The 17,500-nt window shown below is 47.8% G+C and overlaps 4 protein-coding genes across 4 annotated transcripts in view; 1 reads left to right on the forward strand and 3 right to left on the reverse strand.

Annotated features, from left to right (window-relative positions):
• p4ha1a (prolyl 4-hydroxylase, alpha polypeptide I a) overlaps positions 1-3,289 on the reverse strand; it is a 7,630-nt gene extending 4,341 nt beyond the window's left edge. The window contains exons 1-8 of the mRNA XM_035146128.2: positions 3,038-3,289; positions 1,823-1,905; positions 1,606-1,702; positions 1,325-1,476; positions 1,043-1,180; positions 583-837; positions 330-508; positions 85-261 (exon numbers count right to left, since the gene is read on the reverse strand). Of these exons, the coding sequence (XP_035002019.1) occupies positions 85-261; positions 330-508; positions 583-837; positions 1,043-1,180; positions 1,325-1,476; positions 1,606-1,702; positions 1,823-1,901 (1,077 nt within the window). The 5' untranslated portion in view covers positions 1,902-1,905; positions 3,038-3,289. The remainder of the gene's footprint in view (positions 1-84; positions 262-329; positions 509-582; positions 838-1,042; positions 1,181-1,324; positions 1,477-1,605; positions 1,703-1,822; positions 1,906-3,037) is intronic.
• Positions 3,290-3,679: 390 nt separating this feature from the next.
• rab40b (RAB40B, member RAS oncogene family) lies at positions 3,680-8,723 on the reverse strand. The gene is given in 5 exon segments (XM_035146509.2): positions 3,680-5,169; positions 5,172-5,357; positions 6,547-6,763; positions 8,409-8,568; positions 8,659-8,723. Coding segments are annotated over 5 exon segments (708 nt in total). The 3' UTR covers positions 3,680-5,089.
• Positions 8,724-9,297: 574 nt separating this feature from the next.
• On the reverse strand, positions 9,298-11,825 carry LOC118101072 (cytochrome c oxidase assembly protein COX11, mitochondrial). The gene is made up of 5 exons (XM_035146719.2): positions 11,732-11,825; positions 10,775-11,145; positions 10,521-10,676; positions 10,258-10,383; positions 9,298-10,073 (listed from the first exon to the last, which is right to left on the reverse strand). The coding sequence occupies exons 2-5, from the start codon at positions 11,084-11,086 to the stop codon at positions 9,885-9,887; spliced, it is 783 nt and encodes a 260-aa protein (XP_035002610.2). The 5' UTR covers positions 11,087-11,145; positions 11,732-11,825; the 3' UTR covers positions 9,298-9,884.
• Positions 11,826-12,735: 910 nt separating this feature from the next.
• On the forward strand, positions 12,736-17,190 carry LOC118100986 (chromobox protein homolog 2). The gene is made up of 5 exons (XM_035146558.2): positions 12,736-12,901; positions 12,998-13,041; positions 13,805-13,870; positions 14,192-14,261; positions 14,346-17,190. Exons 1-5 carry the CDS (start codon positions 12,836-12,838, stop codon positions 15,774-15,776), a joined length of 1,677 nt encoding a protein of 558 aa, XP_035002449.2. The 5' UTR covers positions 12,736-12,835; the 3' UTR covers positions 15,777-17,190.
• Positions 17,191-17,500: the final 310 nt, after the last annotated feature.

The following is a 17,500-nucleotide window of genomic DNA, read 5'->3' on the forward strand; positions in this document are numbered from 1 at the left end:
CGTGAGATGTAGGGAATCCACTGATCCCTACTTTGGACCGTCAGTATGATTTTGATTGAACACTGCAGCTTTAGTTCCACTCACCCTGGGTTTCGCCAGCTCCTTCACCTTCTGCATCTCTTTGTCCGACACGATGTCGTGATAGCGTACGATGCGGGGGTGGTCCCACTCGTCTTCCTGCTTCACCGGACCAATTACATACCTCGGGTGGCGGTTGTTGTCGTAGTAACGGCAGAAGAGGCGGCTCTGCCTGCGCGGCGTCTGACAGAAAGATGGTCAGAGTAAGTGTGATGATGAATAAAGTGTGTTCATGTCTTTTCTCTCCTCACCATCCTGATGCCTTCGCCTCGACACAGCTGCTCGTAGCTCTTCCTCTCCGGCAGGTAATCGTCAGGTGGAACCCTCGTCTCCCTCGTCTGCCTCCCCTCGGCCTCCTCCATCTTCTTCTGCTTGGAAAGCTGGTACTCGAAGTACTTCAGGTTCCCGTTTGCTCTCTGGTGCGTCGCATCTAAACACACAATCATCACAGAGGTTGTTAAAGGACTGAAGCTGAAGTAGATTCTCGTGTGTGTCGCTACCGACCGAGCTCCAGCAGCCTCTTGGTGAACTCCAGCGCCCTCTCCAGCTCCCCCTGCTGGTACACTGAGAAGCTCAGGTAGTCCAGGATGGTGACGGCGTCCATCGCGCTGGACGTCTCTCCCTGGTCCAGCTGCTTCAGGGCCTGGACCATCCACACCTCTGTGTGGTAATAGTCCGCCTCCGAGTACGCCACCTTCCCGAGGTCGTAGCAGTCGTCCACCGTCAGACGACTCTGGTGCCACGTGGCCGAGGACGAGCCTGAGCAGGGGGGGGACAGAGAGGGAGAGACAGAGAGGGACAGAGAGAGACAGAGAGAGACAGAGACAGAGACAGAGGAGGATAATATGTTTAACTTTTAACTGGACTGATGACGTTATTGTTGTGTGAATATTTGTTTGTTCAAAACTTATTGAAATCAATGAACACATGTTAAATCAATTTCTGACTCCCCCCCGGTGCCGACCTGGCAGCTCCCCGGTGGAGATGGTGTCGGTGTCCAGCTGGTACGTGTCCTGGAGCCTCATCAGAGCTTTGGCAGCTCCCGTCTGATCGTCATCGTTTGGGAAGTGTTGCCTCTGGATGGTGAGGTTAGAGATGAAGGCTGCAACACACACAAGAACACACACTGAGGCTGCTGCTGTCCCGTGTGTGTGTGTGTGTGTGTCTGTGTGTGTGTGTGTCTGTGTGTGTGTGTGTGTCTGTGTGTGTGTGTGCGTGTCGTGTGTGTGTGTGTGTGTGCGTGTACCATCAGACACGTCCATCAGCACCAGACTCTCCAGCTCCGCCCACTCAGTGTTGAGTCTCTTCATCAGCTTGAAGGCGTTCACCGGGTGTCCCAGGAAGCCTTCAGGGTCCTGAGTGGCAGCAGCTGAGAGGACGTCTAGTTTATGAGTCCATCTACACACAGACACACACAGACACACACAACAACGTTTAATTGTTACTCGACATCATACTGGAGTTTAAATAAATTAAATTAAATCATTTTTCTTAAACTATGTTGTTTCCTATAAAATCCAATCAGACTTTTTGATTTGCTCCAGTTTGTCCTCCTCCGCTCGGATGTAGTCCTTCAGGGACGTGACCAGGTCCTTCTCCGTGAACAGCAGGTCGGTCATCTGACCTGAAACACACACAAAGTTAAACCTTATCCTCTGGATCGCCCCCTGGTGGCTGGCTCCACCTCCTCCATGTGAGCGGATGGGACATGTCACTGCATCAGAACAGAAACAGTTAAACTCACCGATGGAGGTGAAGAAGTCATTGTGAGCGGAGGACGAAGCAAGGAGGAGACAGTGGACCAGAGACCACCACCACGCCATCAGTCTGAGGACAGAGACACAGAGACAGGGAGACAGGGAGACAAGGAGACAAGGAGACACAGAGACGCTTATCAATACATCTGATCATCCAAAGATCAGCAATATGAGACCAAATACAAATGCGGGTGTCTCTCTGTTGTCTGTCCAGGTGAGTGTGTCTGTGACCTGGTGAGTGTGTCTGTGACCTGGTGAGTGTGTCTGTGACCTGGTGGGTGTGTCTGTGTCCAGGTGAGTGTGTCTGTGACCTGGTGAGTGTGTCTGTGTCCAGGTGAGTGTGTCTGTGACCTGGTGAGTGTGTCTGTGACCAGGTGAGTGTGTCTGTGACCTGGTGAGTGTGTCTGTGTCCAGGTGAGTGTGTCTGTGACCTGGTGGGTGTGTCTGTGACCTGGTGAGTGTGTCTGTGTCCAGGTGAGTGTGTCTGTGTCCAGGTGAGTGTGTCTGTGTCCAGGTGAGTGTGTCTGTGTCCAGGTGAGTGTGTCTGTGTCCAGGTGAGTGTGTCTGTGACCTGGTGAGTGTGTCTGTGACCTGGTGAGTGTGTCTGTGTCCAGGTGAGTGTGTCTGTGTCCTGGTGAGTGTGTCTGTGACCTGGTGAGTGTGTCTGTGTCCAGGTGAGTGTGTCTGTGTCCAGGTGAGTGTGTCCTGACTCCAGGTGAGTGTGTCTGTGACCTGGTGAGTGTGTCTGTGACCTGGTGAGTGTGTCTGTGACCTGGTGAGTGTGTCTGTGACCTGGTGAGTGTGTCTGTGACCAGGTGAGTGTGTCTGTGACCAGGTGAGTGTGTCTGTGACCAGGTGAGTGTGTCTGTGACCTGGTGAGTGTGTCTGTGTCCAGGTGAGTGTGTCTGTGACCTGGTGAGTGTGTCTGTGACCTGGTGAGTGTGTCTGTGACCTGGTGAGTGTGTCTGTGACCAGGTGAGTGTGTCTGTGACCTGGTGAGTGTGTCTGTGACCTGGTGAGTGTCTGTGTCCAGGTGAGTGTGTCTGTGACCTGGTGAGTGTCTGTGTCCAGGTGAGTGTGTCTGTGACCTGGTGAGTGTGTCTGTGACCTGGTGAGTGTGTCTGTGTCCAGGTGAGTAAACTGACATGTGATACAGAGACACGTATTAAGGTATAAAGTATAAAGTATAAACGTGTGTTTACCTGATGACGAGCTGTGGATCCTGAACTGATTCGATCTCAGACTCGTCAACGACAGTTTGAGGTGAATTTGACCGGAAGCGTCACAAACGTCAGATTTTGACTCAGAACCGGAAACAGGAAGATTTCAGGTTTTAAACACGTTTCAGTAAAAAACTCTTTGGCCCGTTTCTTCTTCTTCTTCTTCTTCTTCTTCTTCTTCTTCTGCTGCTGCTGCTTCACAGCCCAGCTGACATACCTCCACAACAAACCCTTCTTCTCTCTTTCCTTCAAAGCGGCTGTAAAAGGCGGCGGCAGCGCCATCTGCTGGAGCGGAGGGAACAGCCACTGTGGAAACCAGAGGTATAAACTGCTCCAAATATTCACTAATAATATAAATAATACAATACACTACCATAAACGATAATATAATATAATGCAGAAATACTGAAATTAAAATGGGTTTTGAATTTTAAAAATCCATAAATGAATAAATAATTGTCCAGATAAATAAATGCAGAAATAAGTCAATACAGAAATTGTAGAAATACATGAATAAATCGAGTCTGCCTGAACATCTATGTCAGATATACTATGTATTAGTAGAGAAACCCAGAATAAATAATAAATTAATGAAATGATATGTGTATTTATTATTGTATTTGTTGTGTAGCTGGTGTAAAAGCACAGGAAGTGTGTAAGAGATTTATTGTAAAGGTGCATCTGATTAAACTTTGATAAACAGCTCAGACCTCGTCTGTCAGCGGCAGGTGAAAAATAAAACACAGATACGAAACCCACAAGTTCTCCATCATCATCAAACATTCATATTTACAATACGTTCAAAGATTGTACACACACTGCAGCTGTTTGTGTCTGAAAAGACAGGTTTCAGTTTGATGACCTGGCAACTGATCACAAAGAAGAATAAAGGTTTCAACTTCATCTCAGACACAAAGATTTCATTGTTTTCATTGTGCAAAAATACAGTGTCCATAGTGTTTATACGTACAAATGTGTGCGTGTTATTGTCCATGTGTTAATTTTGGAGAAAACATCCTGAGGAAGAAGAAAACTTGTGGTTAAAGACGGAGAATTCCACCTGGGGACCGAGAAACAGTATTGAAGCCAATGTTAGGGAAGAAATGAGATTCAACTGGAAACAGTCATAATGTTATGAGGAGAAAAATCTGAATGAAAAAGTTAGAACTCTGTCGCAAGTCCATGAAAAAAAACTCTTTAAGAAAACTATTGTTTTATTTATTGTTGAAGAAATTGTGATGTTTAAAAAAAAATAACAAAAAAGAAAATTATGGAGAAAAAACCGTTTTAAGCTTAATTATTTTAAGCTTAAAATCGTGATTGAGAAAAAATTGTCGACTTGTAACATTTTGAAAACAAATTCTGTGAGAATATGGAGCTTTTGATAAAACTTACATTATAATTATAACATTATAATTGTTATTATATCTTATTAAAACCTTTTTCTCACAATATTTTTTCATCAAATTTATTTCCAGCAGTGGCTTTAATACGTTGGATTCAAAATGGCGGCTGTGAAAAAGACGAAGTCGCTTTACGACACGTTTACTGTTGATGTGGACATGATGTCATTTCCTGTATAAAATATATCAAAACAACCAAACAGACTAAAATTCTATGTACATCATCAAACAGCCATTTTTAAACTGATTTCAGGTGAAGTTTCTTCTTGTTTCTTCCGTTGTGGCTGAAGAATTCAAACAAACTCTCACGAAATGAATTCAGTTAAAAAAATAAAGTTTGTGTCTCTGGACTTTTCTGTGATTTGAACAGTGGCTTTTATTTGTGAGTCTGGTTCAGTGGAGGTTCTCTCAGGTCCATTTCAGATCAGAAGCTTGGAGCCGTGGAGATGAATAATCTTAAGTGTTTGAGCTTCTTAAAAACACTGATGAAAGCGATGCTCTGAGAAAAAAGTGAACAGAGTCGATCCTCAGCTCTGTGAAACGCACATTCTCTTTTTCTTGATGCTCATTCAAATCTGTTTCTGGAGTCATGTCTCCAAATGTAGAAACCAGGCGTTGGTGTGTCCAGATGTTAGGAGACTTTACAGCTGTTTCTGCAGCTCTGTGCCAACGGGCTGAGCGGCGGCGCCCTGATCAGGTTGGGTTTTTCCCCAGCGTCCCACCGCTCCTCTTGGTGACGGAGTAGGAGCGTCCGTGCATCATGCGGGCGTTAAGTCCGTTGGCCATGGAGAAGGACTTGAGGTGGAACTGGAGAGCGAGCGGGAGGGGGAGTTTATCCACCAGGTGGACGGGGGTGCAGGAGACGATGGAGCGACAGCAGAGGTCCTGAAGACTCAACACTGACACACACAGAGAGGCAATCAATCAATCAATCAATCAATCAATCAATCAATAATGCTAATATTGATTTTAAAAGACTCTGAAGACATCAGGTGAATTATTTCTGTTCAGACTGAATCTGGAGGAGAAACGTTCACAAAACACAAAAACTCTAAAATTATGAAATATTTAAAATGCCTGAAACTGTAAAATATAAAGTGAAATACATGTTGCGATATGAAAAAGGACAATTATTTATCTTTACTGCTAAATGAACAGTTTGTCATTGTGCCACTAAAATTAAATTGAGAATGTGTTGTATTTTTACTGTTGTCCAGCAGAGGGCAGCACAGACCTGCTGATGCTAACTTCAAACCTTTGTCAGAGGACGTGATGGAACTTTGGGATCTTTAAGGATTTTTGTTTTCAGCAGAAACAAATAATCATGAGATGTTTCTTAAGTAACAGCAAACGTCTCACAGTAACACACAGCAACGTGTATGTTCCCACAGCAACGTGTATGTTCCCACAGCAACGTGCATGTTCCCACAGCAACGTGTATGTTCCCACAGCAACGTGCATGTTCCCAGAGCAACGTGTATGTTCCCAGAGCAACGTGCATGTTCCCACAGCAACGTGTATGTTCCCAGAGCAACGCATGTTCCCAGAGCAACGTGTATGTTCCCACAGCAACGTGTATGTTCCCACAGCAACGTGCATGTTCCCAGAGCAACGTGCATGTTCCCAGAGCAACGTGCATGTTCCCACAGCAACGTGCATGTTCCCAGAGCAACGTGCATGTTCCCAGAGCAACGTGCATGTTCCCACAGCAACGTGCATGTTCCCAGAGCAACGTGCATGTTCCCACAGCAACGTGGATGTTCCCAGAGCAACGTATGTTCCCAGAGCAACGTGTATGTTCCCAGAGCAACGCGTATGTTCCCAGAGCAACGTGCATGTTCCCACAGCAACGTGTATGTTCCGAGAGCAACGTGTATGTTCCCAGAGCAACGTGTATGTTCCCAGAGCAACGTGTATGTTCCCAGAGCAACGTGTATGTTCCCACAGCAACGTGCATGTTCCCACAGCAACGTGATGTTCCCAGAGCAACGTGTATGTTCCCAGAGCAACATGTATGTTCCCAGAGCAACGTGCATGTTCCCAGAGCAACGTGTATGTTCCCAGAGCAACGTGCATGTGGAGACTCACCCTTGTTGGGCCTCCACAGTCGCTCCATGCCGTGTCTCATCAGCACGATTCTGGCGAGCTCAGTGAACGACTCGGTGATGTTGAAGTTACACAGCGGACTGACCTCGAAGAAGGTGACGCCCAGTTTCTCAGCGTACACCTGCTCCGTGGTCACCTGGCGCTTGTAGGCCAGATGGAGACGGTTCCCAACCAGGATCTTAGGCACCCCTGGGGCATGCTGGGAAAACAGGTAGGAGGTGGTCCAGAGAGACGAGGAATCAGGATTATAAAACATGTTGATGATGAAAAGACTGAACAGATCAAAAACATGAAACCAGTCGGTGTGTGTGGTTCTGTTTCTCAGTGTGTGTGTGTGTGTTGTTTTGTTTCTCAGTGTGTGTGTGTGTGTGTGTGTGTGTGTGTGTTGTTTTGTTTCTCAGTGTGTGGGTGGGTTGTTGTGACTCATTCAGATTGTCGTTCAGTCGGTTAAATAACATGTGAACAATGAGAAACATGACGTCCTCACTCACGTCCTCACTCACGTCCTCACTCTCCTCCTCACTCTCCTCCTCACTCTCCTCCTCACTCACTCACTCACGTCCTCACTCTCCTCCTCACTCACTCACTCACGTCCTCACCACGCCCTCACTCACTCACGTCCTCACTCTCCTCCTCACTCACTCACGTCCTCACCACGCCCTCACTCACTCACGTCCACTCTCCTCCTCACCCTCCTCCGTCCTCACTCACGTCCTCACTCACTCACGTCCTCACTCTCCTTCTCACTCACTCACGTCTCACTCACGTCCTCACTCTCCTCCTCCTCTCCTCCTCACTCTCCTCCTCACTCACTCACTCACGTCCTCACTCTCCTCCTCACTCACTCACGTCCTCACTCACGTCCTCACTCTCCTCCTCACTCACTCACCCGTCCTCACTCTCCTCCTCACTCACCCTCACGTCCTCACTCACCTCCTCACTCACTCTCCTCCTCACTCTCATCCTCACTCACCACGTCCTCACCACTCTCCTCCTCACTCACCTCCTCACTCACTCTCCTCCTCACTCTCCTCCTCACTCTCCTCCTCCTCACTCTCCTCCTCCTCACTTCCCTCCTCCTTACTCTCCTCCTCCCACACACCCTCACTCTCCTCCTCACTCTCCTCCTCACTCCCTCCTCCTCCTCACTCTCCTCCTCACTCTCCTCCTCACTCACGTCCTCACTCACGTCCTCACTCACGTCCTCACTCACGCCCTCACTCTCCTCCTCCTCACTCACCTCCTCAGTCACTCTCCTCCTCACTCACTCACCTCCTCCCTCACTCTCATCCTCCCTCACTCTCCCCCTCCTCCTCCTTACTCTCCCACACACCCCTCACTCTCCTCCCTCACTCTCCTCCTCCTCACTCTCCTCCTCCTCACTCACGCCCTCCTCTTCTCCTCACTCTCCTCCTCACTCTCCTCCTCCTCACTCTCCTCCTCCCCTCCTCCTCCCCACTCTCCTCCTCACTCACTCTCCTCCTCACTCTCCCTCACTCACGTCCTCACTCACGTCCTCACTCACGTCCTCACTCTCCTCCTCCCTCACTCACCTCCCAGTCACTCACTCTCCTCCTCAGTCACTCTCATCCTCACTCACTCACGTCCTCACTCAGGTCCTCACTCTCCTCCTCACTCACTCGCCTCCTCACTCACCTCCTCACTCTCCTCCTCACTCACTCTTCCTCACTCACCTCCCTCACTCTCCTCCTCACTCTCCTCACTCTCTCCTCCTCCTCACTCTCCTCCTCCTCACTCCCTCCTCACTCTCCCTCCTCACTCACTCTCCCTCCCTCTACTCCTCCCACACACCCCTCACTCTCCTCCTCCTCCTCCTCACTCACCCATGTTGTATCCGTACGGGGACTGGGACTCCCCCCCTCACTCCTCCTCGGGCTCCGGCGGCTCCTCCTCTCGGTGGATGGTGTCCCATCATGAGACGAGTTCGATTCCCTCCTCCTCCTCCCGGTCCGGAGGAGAGAGAGGCGCGTGAAGTCCGGACAAATTCATGGTTAAAGTTGCTGCGCGTTCACGAAGGAGACCGTGCGCGTGTTTACATGAGAGCGGTGACCGGACACGGACGCGCGCTTTTACGCACGAAGCTGCTGATAGAGGGTTCCGTTCGGCTCGTGCACCTCAGGACTGACGAGCACGAGCATGCCTCCCGCCCCCTCTGCTCCGCGGGGCTGTTTGGGGAGGGGGGGGGGGCTGAAGGAGGTGTGGAGGAGTAGGGGTGGGGGTGGAGGTCTACCTCTGATTGGTCCAGCCGTTGAGTTGCTAGGGAAACCACGAGCTAGGATTTGTCGCCGCAGACGTCAATCACACATGAGCGGAGCATCCCACTTCCTTTTCGAGATTCCAAAATAAAAGCATGGGAGAGGAGCTTTATACTGAAGTGATGTAAAAGTATTTTTACATAAACAGTTTAAAACATATACAATCACGTTTTTACAGATTAATAAAGATGACATTGATCTTTATCAGCTGTAATATTAAAGTGATAATAAATATAAATACATTAATTTGAAATGTTACTGTATATTTTGGTTACAGGCCACATTAAACACGACATGATTTTTAATAATCACTGTTCTAGTGATCAGCAGATAAATCAATAGAATTATGGATAACTACACAGCCCTTCTCCTCTGCTGCCCCCTGGTGTCCACACAAGGCAGATGCCGTCTCAAGAAGAGACAACAAACCTGAACAAACCAATTTCACATCTTCATCTGAGTTAAATCTCTGCATCACTCTTATTTATTGATTTTCCTTCAGTCTTTGTCAATTAATTAATCAACTATACAATAATTTAATCATTATCAACAAGTCTCTAACACCCAGAATCAGAGCAGCAGCGCGATGCGTCGACTCGTCCAGGAAACAGTTCAGTTCTTCTCTCTACAAGTGTCGTCCAAAACAAATCTGAGTTTTCTAAGAACAACACCTTTTTTCTTCAAGGGCTTTTCCATAAAAAGAAAGGAATCTTGGAATCTATATATTCTTCCGTGATCCGACACTGCGCTGTAAATAACTTTATTGTTTTAAGAAAAAAAATAGGCGTGGGGGGGGGTAACCCTAACCCTAACCCTACTAGGCTGAAAACAAAAATGTTCACCACAAGATGGCAGCGTTTGTATCTGAGATATTCTGGCTTCATTTCTGGAGGAAGTGGAGACGTGTCGTCGTCTCTGTTTAAAGTCTCTGGTTGAAGCTTTGGTGTCAAAGAAAGGAGTCTTGGATAATTTTTCTTCTTTTGTGCGTCGCTGACTCGGATAAGAATCAAACCTCGGTCCTGGTTCAGGTCTCACTCCGTCCTCTCAGTTGTAGCTGTATCCGGGCAGAGGGAGTTTCTCGCCCTCCTTGGCCTCGAAGAAGGTGTATGAGAGGGTGATGGTGCTCACTCGGGCCATCCTCGGGTCCTCATCAAACTCTGGGTCGATGTAGAAGAAGACGGGCATGTCCACCTCCTCGTGGGGGTTCAGACGCTGCTCCTCGAAGCAGAAACACTGCAGGAATGAAAGATTATCAAAGGTCATTAAAGGTGTAACTGAGAGAAAAAGAACAAATAATCCTGCTTGACAGATTTCATTGACATGAGATGAAGCTGGTCTGCATCTTTATCTTAAGAAAAGTCTTTCGTAAAGAAGATGATGATGTGAGTAAACTCCAGACGAAGACCAAGACTCGTACCTGGATCTTGTTGAAGTATTGTCCCGCCTCGAAGGGAACCACGTTGTAGGTGGAGATGCCGATGATCGGTTTGTCTGTGGGGTTCTTGGCTCTGTAGAAAGCCAGCGCTGTCTCGCCTGGAACCACCTGCACGACAAAAAGGGTTAACACTGTGTAAAACCTTCAAAGTTACAGATTAACAGTCTACAACTAAGTTTTCCTCTAAACTTCAGTTTATGAAGCTGATGTCGGAGAAAAGTCGCTGAGGGTGAAGTCGTTCTTACAAAGATCTCCGTCTGCTGCGGTCTGAAGTTCCACTGCATGCTGGCGTGTGTGTCTGCGTTGAAGGTGATCTTGAGGACACGCTCCTTCACTGGCTTCATCGTCTCCACCCCACTTGTGTCGTGGCCGGCCACCGCCGTGCCGCCGAGCCCGGCCGCCTGTCAGACAAACACAGGGGTCACACAGGGGTCACACAGGGGTCACGCAGGGGTCACACAGCTGGGGGTCAGGATGTTCAGTCCACTGCCCTCCTCACCTGACAGTAGAGTCTGTAGAGCGGCACCGACGCGTACGACAGGCCGATCATCCCCACCCCGGCTGCAGCGATGTACGTCAGCACCGTCTTGTTCCTGGTCTTCCAGTCGTCCTCCGGGCCCCGGCTCTTCCTGCCTCTGCTCTTGACTCCTCGGCTTTGGAAGCGCGGTGGAAGTCTCTGCCGCAGGAAGTGTTCAGTCTGAGAGTGCAGCGTCCTGCCGGCATCAAACCGCAATGTCCGGACGCATTGTGACAACATTGTGGAGACGTGAGGGGAGGGGAGGGACGGACGCAGCAGGAGAGAAAGCAGCATGGCCGGTCCTGGTCCTGGAGTCAGTCCACACCTGAAGCTGCGTCAGCAGGGACACTCACCTGGAGGGAGGACAGACTCCTTCAGCTCTGATTGGTTCATTATCAATCACATGTTATTTCTCTCATATTCACCAATCACAGTTTGTCTCATAGACGTTAACAAGGAGCTACATCCTCTGTTCTTAACTCAACTGGAGTCAAACTACAGAGAAACTTTTAACTGGGAGAAATGAGAAAGGATGTTTTGAATTCACACGAGACTCAGTGGTTCATCAGCAACTGTCTTAATGTGACCTGAGCAGGAAATAGGAAGAATTCTCTGAGTCACACAAACCAGTGTCGCATTCCTGGTTCATGTTCTCGTTGATCGATACATGAGCCGAGTTTACCAGTGGACATAGTAGAATGTACAAATGTCTCGTGTGTTATTGTCACGTGAGCGTTATTGAGACAAAACACAGAAAATACTTAACTTATCAAGTTTTTAGCTCGAGTTCTCTTCGCGTATTTCAACAGTCAGTGAAGTATTGTTATGGTTAAATACGGTTAATGTGGTAACATGATATAAAGATGACATGAAGTTATATCTAAATATTCTGAATAAATAAAGATTATAAACGTTAAAATGAGATCTTAAATGTTTTACCTGAGAAACTCAGCAGCTTCCGATCACTGACATGTAACGGTGGTGCGACGCGGAATCCGCTCCCCCGGACCCAGCTCCCCGGCACAAAGGTTCCGCCCTGGTTTCTTCTTTGTGTACTTGTGATGACCAAGTAACGACTTCATTTATTCCAGTACCATTCATATGTCATAGATTACTTATTACTCCACCATATTGATTTTAATACATTTATTCTACATTAATTTACATTAAACGTATAAAATTTAAAGTATTGTAATAAAGTATTTCTACTCTGTTGTGTTATCAATCGTTTGTCTCTTTGTAATAGTTTTGTGTGTCACTGTGTTTTAATCATTATTATTAACAACACATTAAAAGTTGCATTAAACTAAACCCCTCAGGTCAATTAAATCCTATTTTATATAGTTTTTATCATTTACTTTTTTTAAGTCTTATATGTGTGGTTGTTGTGTTATTTATTGTTTTAATATTCATTTTAATATTTTGTGTAATTCCCGTACATTCTGTATATTTTTCTTTATATTTTATTTTATAATATATTATATATGAAGCCGTGCGTGTGTAATTTTCTGGTGCATTTATGTGTTTATTTGATCACTTTAAGGTGTACATCATTTTAACATTTTATTATTTAATATTTAGAATATTTAGAATCATCGTGTCCATTTGTTACGTTATCAACATGGTTGCAGAAATAATGTGTTTACAATAGTTATACACAGTTAATAGTTCATTTTTGTGATTTTAACAGATATATATATATTTCTGTGTTTTCAGTACTTCATGTGTATTTGTGTAAGTGATGTGGTGTTGCAGTAATAACGTGTTTACATTAGGCCTATGTTTGCAGTATTTAATGTGTACTTGTGTATTTCATGTGTACTTCTTTATGTGGTGTTGCAGTATTTAATGTGTACTTGTGTACTTGATGTGGTGTTGCAGTAATAATGTGTTTACATGTGGTGTGTGTTTGCAGTATTTAATGTGTACTCGTGTATTTCATGTGTACATGTGTGTCTGCAGTAACACCGTGTTTACATGTAACGGGATCTACGGTGGCCGTGTGAGGTCAGAGCGCGTGTCCGCGGAGGGGCTGCGCTAGTAATGGAGGGGGTCACAGTCGGCCAGGTATTTGACGCGGAATGTATCCTCAGCAAACGGCCCAGGAAGGTAAGAGGAGCCGGTACCGGTGCAGCGGGACCCGGGGAGGGGGCAGGCGGGAGTCGGTGTGTCTCTGACGGTGTGTGTGTGTGTGTTTGTCCGCAGGGGAAGTTTGAATATCTGGTGAAGTGGAGGGGGTGGTCGTCCAAGTAAGTAGCTCCCTGCTAACCGCTGCTAGCCCCGCTGCTAGCCCCGCTGCTACCCCCGCTGCTAGCCCTGGAGCCAGCCGCTGCTAGCCCCGCTGCTAGCCCTGGAGCCAGCCGCTGCTAGCCCCGCTGCTAGCCCCGGAGCCAGCCGCTGCTAGCCCCGGAGCTAGCCCCGCTGCTAGCCGACACATCCAGGAACAATGCGCGGCTGTGGCCCGGTGTCCATGTCTCCATAGCGGCGGTAAAACACCAGCTCGCCCAGCAGCTGTGGACCGTGCAACAGCCGCCGCGGCTCCTCCCGTTGTCCGGTTGCTCTGTGTTTCCCCACCGGGCAGCTGATGCTGCAGGACCGGGAGCAGCTGCGGGCTCGGCCGGGTTACCTGAACGCCTCACCGGACACGGGCTTTAATCAGGACCGTTAAAAAGCTCCAGTGAGACGTTCACTGACCTGAGTCCTGTATCATCACATTATTCATCTAAATCTAACTCATCCACTGAAAACATCCAGTTTATCACCAAGTAAAAGAAAAACAAATATTAGGAACTTTGATTTAAATTCATTCACGTTATAAATGTGTGGCAGGTTAATTATCAATCGAGGAACTGATTGATCCACTAATTGATGATGTTCACAGATCAGTCTGATTCTAACAATACACCAGTAAATCATCGGGTATTTATTCTGTCTGATTAATGCTTATTATCAAATGTTCAGAAACAGGAAACTGACGTTTTATTACAACCATTTGATTTCTGCTCTTTTCAGACACAACAGTTGGGAACCAGAGGAAAACATCTTGGACCCGAGGTTACTGGCAGCGTTTCACAAAAGGTGTTTGTTTAGTTATTAACTCCATCATTAGAGATAATTCATCCAAAACCACTTTAAATAATAAAATCATAGGAATTATCATCCTTACTTGAAATAAAAAGCATCAGAGGGAATCTCACCCTTTGAACCTGAAACCTGACAACAGATGTAAAATCACCGAAACATTTAAAACAAATTCACATTGTATATTGTTTCTTTGACGACATGTTCTGAAGTTAAACGGGATTAAATGTTGATTTTGAGTTTGAATCACTGGAAGTGTTTCCCATTCTGTCGTGTTCGTGACCGACTGAGAGGTTTGATGAAGCTGTTTGTTTTTAGAGAACAAGAGCGGGAGCTTCTGTTCCAGAAGAAAGGGAAGAGGCCGAGAGGGCGACCACGGAAGATTCTGGTGAAGCAGCTCAGCTCTGATTCGTTCATTCTGATTCACTTTCAGCTTCTTCACTTTCACTCATCTTCTTCTTCTTCTCAACAGCCTGCGCCGACCACGACGAAGGACAGCCGCTCCTCGTCCTCCTCATCCTCCGCCGTCTCGTCGGCAACCTCCTCCTCCTCAGAAGATGAAGATCACACAAAGAAGGCGAAGCCCGGCCCCCGTGTCCACCCCGTCCCCCAGAAGAGGCCCCAGATCTTGCTTGTCAAACCCGACTCCCCCCTCAAAAAGAAGCGTGGAAGGAAGCCGCTCCACCCTGACGTGAGGGCGTTACGACAGGCGAAGAGCAGACCTCCTCCTCCTCCTCCTACTCCTCCACCTCCTCCTCCTCCTCCTCCCTCTCCCCCGTCGACTCCTCCTCCACGCCACCACCAGGTGCTCAGGCCGTCCAGAGACGAGCCTCGGCCTGGCGTGAAGAAGCCGCTGCAGCCGGCTAGCTTCACTTACACCGGCCTGAGCAGGAGCTCCAGAGACGGGTCTGGCTCTGCCTCCTCCGCCAGCGCCTTCTCTCAGGCCGCCGCCGCCGCCGCCGCCGCCGCCAAACCCGGAACACTCAGCTGCATCTGGACCAACCGCTCGCTGTCCTCCTCTGCTCCGTCCTCCTCCCACCACAAAGCCACTCTGTCGCCACAAAGTAAGAACTCTGTGTCCGAGCTGAAGCGCTCCACGTCAGAATCAGGCAGCGGCAGCTTCAAAGTGCTGAAACAAAGCGGCGGTTCAGCATCAATCAGTCTTCACAGCAGCTTCAGTGGCGGCCAGGCGGCGGCGCAGCGCTCCCAGCTGAGCCAGCGGAGGCAGGACGCTGTCAGAGGTCAGAGCATGTTGGTTCAACACAAACAGCAGAACTCCGGTGTTTCCAAACAGTCATCACTATCCACACCTCGAGACCGAGCCAATCAGGCGCTGAGCCTCCGAGCCCTCAACCTGCAGAGCGTCAGCAAAGCACCGGGCGCCGCCGGATTCCAGGGCAACAACACAGGCAGCGCCGCAGCGTCACGGTCGAGCTTAAGGAGCGGCAGCATCGTGATTAAAGGAGGAGTGGCGAGTATGAAAGAGACTCGAACATCAGCGTCAGGGCAGCGCTCCGGTCTGACTGCAGGTGGCGCTGCAGAGCAGGGCAGGGGGAAAGACATGCTGGCAGGAGGCAGTTCCGGCCGAGGGAGCAGCGGCGGGAGGCAGGAGGACAGGAAACACGGTGTGAACTCTCAGAGCCGCAGCCTGAACGAGCTCAGCACCGGAGACTCCGACGAGACCAGCAGCAGCGAATCAGAGCACGGCGCCTCCCTGTATCCCAGCAACAGCCGGCCCAGCCTCGGCAACAACGCCACCGAATCGGACACAGAAACAGACTGGCGGCCGACCCGGAACCTTCTGGAGCACGTGTTCGTCACTGATGTCACAGCCAACTTCATCACGGTGACGGTGAAGGAGTCTCCCACCAGCGTGGGATTCTTCAATCCACGAAACCACTGAGGCCACGTTGACGCTGCGTCGACCCGCAGAGCTCAGCTGGAGCCGGCGCTCTCCTGCTGCAGCTCTCAGGGTTCCTCCGCCGCTCGTCTACAAACAGCTCGTCACTCTCAGACACTTTTACTCTTGGAGACGCACAAAACGTTTGAGAAGAACGACGTGACAGTTTCATCAGGTGACGTCACAGGAGGAAACTCAACAGACGGATCATCACACGAATCTCCTGTGGTCAAATATCTGTTGAAACATCGTAGGAACTCTGATGTTTAGACGTTAAATTCAGTCTGTGTGGAGAAGAAAACGTCTCCAGAGTCTGGTCAACTATTTAACAGCAGAAAGGAAACCCCTCTAGTGTTAGGGCGGGGTTTCAATCTGCTGATGGATGTACGACGCCACCTCTCCAGTGCCTCAGGTTCCACTGCCGCCGCTCAGCCGCTCCCAGGATGAGTTTGATTTGGACGTCTGTGCTTGTCGGACCTGTATCCAAACACAATATGTGGCTTTATTTTCCAGAGCAGCATGTTTTGAAAATATATTAAAAAAAGAAAAAAAAGAAGTGAAGTCCGTCTGTGATCCGTGAACTTTTAACCATGAACAGATCCCACGGGGTTTTTTAAATCGTCTTTTTGTTGTTGGACCAAAGGTGTTTCGAATGTGAACGCTCCTGTTTTTTATTTTCTGATTGTTCCCTGAACGACGCACAGCCGATTCCTCGCCATCGTCTCAGAACAGAGACGTTCCTGCATCACAACATTTCTCACTTTTATACAGTTTTAATACGTTGGTCGTTATCGTCAGTGTCTTTCACAGGTGAAATATGTGTTAATTTATATTGTAAATATGACTTGTTTTTTCATGTTGATCTTGATCTGGTGCTCATGTTGGTTTATTAGCTTCAGACACGTGTAGCCTCTGAAATAAACCAGAACAACCTGACGTCTGTCTGCGGCTGCTGTTCACACCTTCTCCAGCAGGTGGCGCTGTCAGGCAGCGACTGAAGCTGCCCAGTGTCAGAGGTCAGAGGTCACGGCAGCACAGACCTCCACACATTAAAAGTTCGTGTTGAAGAACAAACAGCTTCATCGATGAGGGTTTTCATAACTATACATGTTTTATTCATTATTATAGAATTGTTGTTTCATAATGTGAGTAAATTTATTCACCTGGAGACCAAATAATCAATTATTGATCATCAATCAACATTATAATAATCCTATATTATGTAAAACCTTAAAGTACTTTATAACAGAATTGACATGAAATGATATTGACAATGAAACAGGTTTATTACTAATTTAATAAGTTGTAGGTTTAACTGAAAATCTGCAGAAACACTGATAATAAACTGAGCAGGTGAAATAATCAGCTCATCAATGAATGATCAATAATAAACCACATGAATTTATCTGTTTGATAATCTGATTCAAGAGTGGGCACTTATTACATCGTATATATACATGTATATATAATATGATCATCAGTGTGACAGAGCTGGATATTTACACACACGTCACTGCAGTAGCTGAGTAAATGTACTTAGTTACACAAACAAAAACACAACTCATCACACTCATACAGGGTGATGTCTGCAGGACAGCTGGCTGCAGGTCAGTGTGTGTGTGTGTGTGTGTGTCTGTGACTGACAGCAGCTATCATCCCACAAAGCTGCAGATTCAGTGATTTATGGTCGGAGCCGCACAGAGGTGGAATTTTCCCAAAATAAGTTT

This window comes from Hippoglossus stenolepis, chromosome 21 (genome assembly GCF_022539355.2).
Source record: "Hippoglossus stenolepis isolate QCI-W04-F060 chromosome 21, HSTE1.2, whole genome shotgun sequence".
NCBI classification, from domain to species: domain Eukaryota; kingdom Metazoa; phylum Chordata; class Actinopteri; order Pleuronectiformes; family Pleuronectidae; genus Hippoglossus; species Hippoglossus stenolepis.

Coding starts and splice junctions, on each gene's coding strand:
- LOC118101072 (XM_035146719.2), bottom strand. CDS start 11,086: ATGCTGCTTTCTCTCCTGCTGCGTCCGTCCCTCCCCTCCCCTCACGTC. Junction 10,677..10,774: donor TCTACAGACTCTACTGTCAG/GTGAGGAGGGCA, acceptor TTTGTCTGACAG/GCGGCCGGGCTCGGCGGCAC. Junction 10,384..10,520: donor CGCAGCAGACGGAGATCTTT/GTAAGAACGACT, acceptor TTTGTCGTGCAG/GTGGTTCCAGGCGAGACAGC.
- LOC118100986 (XM_035146558.2), top strand. CDS start 12,836: ATGGAGGGGGTCACAGTCGGCCAGGTATTTGACGCGGAATGTATCCTC. Junction 13,871..14,191: donor CTGGCAGCGTTTCACAAAAG/GTGTTTGTTTAG, acceptor GTTTGTTTTTAG/AGAACAAGAGCGGGAGCTTC. Junction 14,262..14,345: donor GGCGACCACGGAAGATTCTG/GTGAAGCAGCTC, acceptor TCTTCTCAACAG/CCTGCGCCGACCACGACGAA.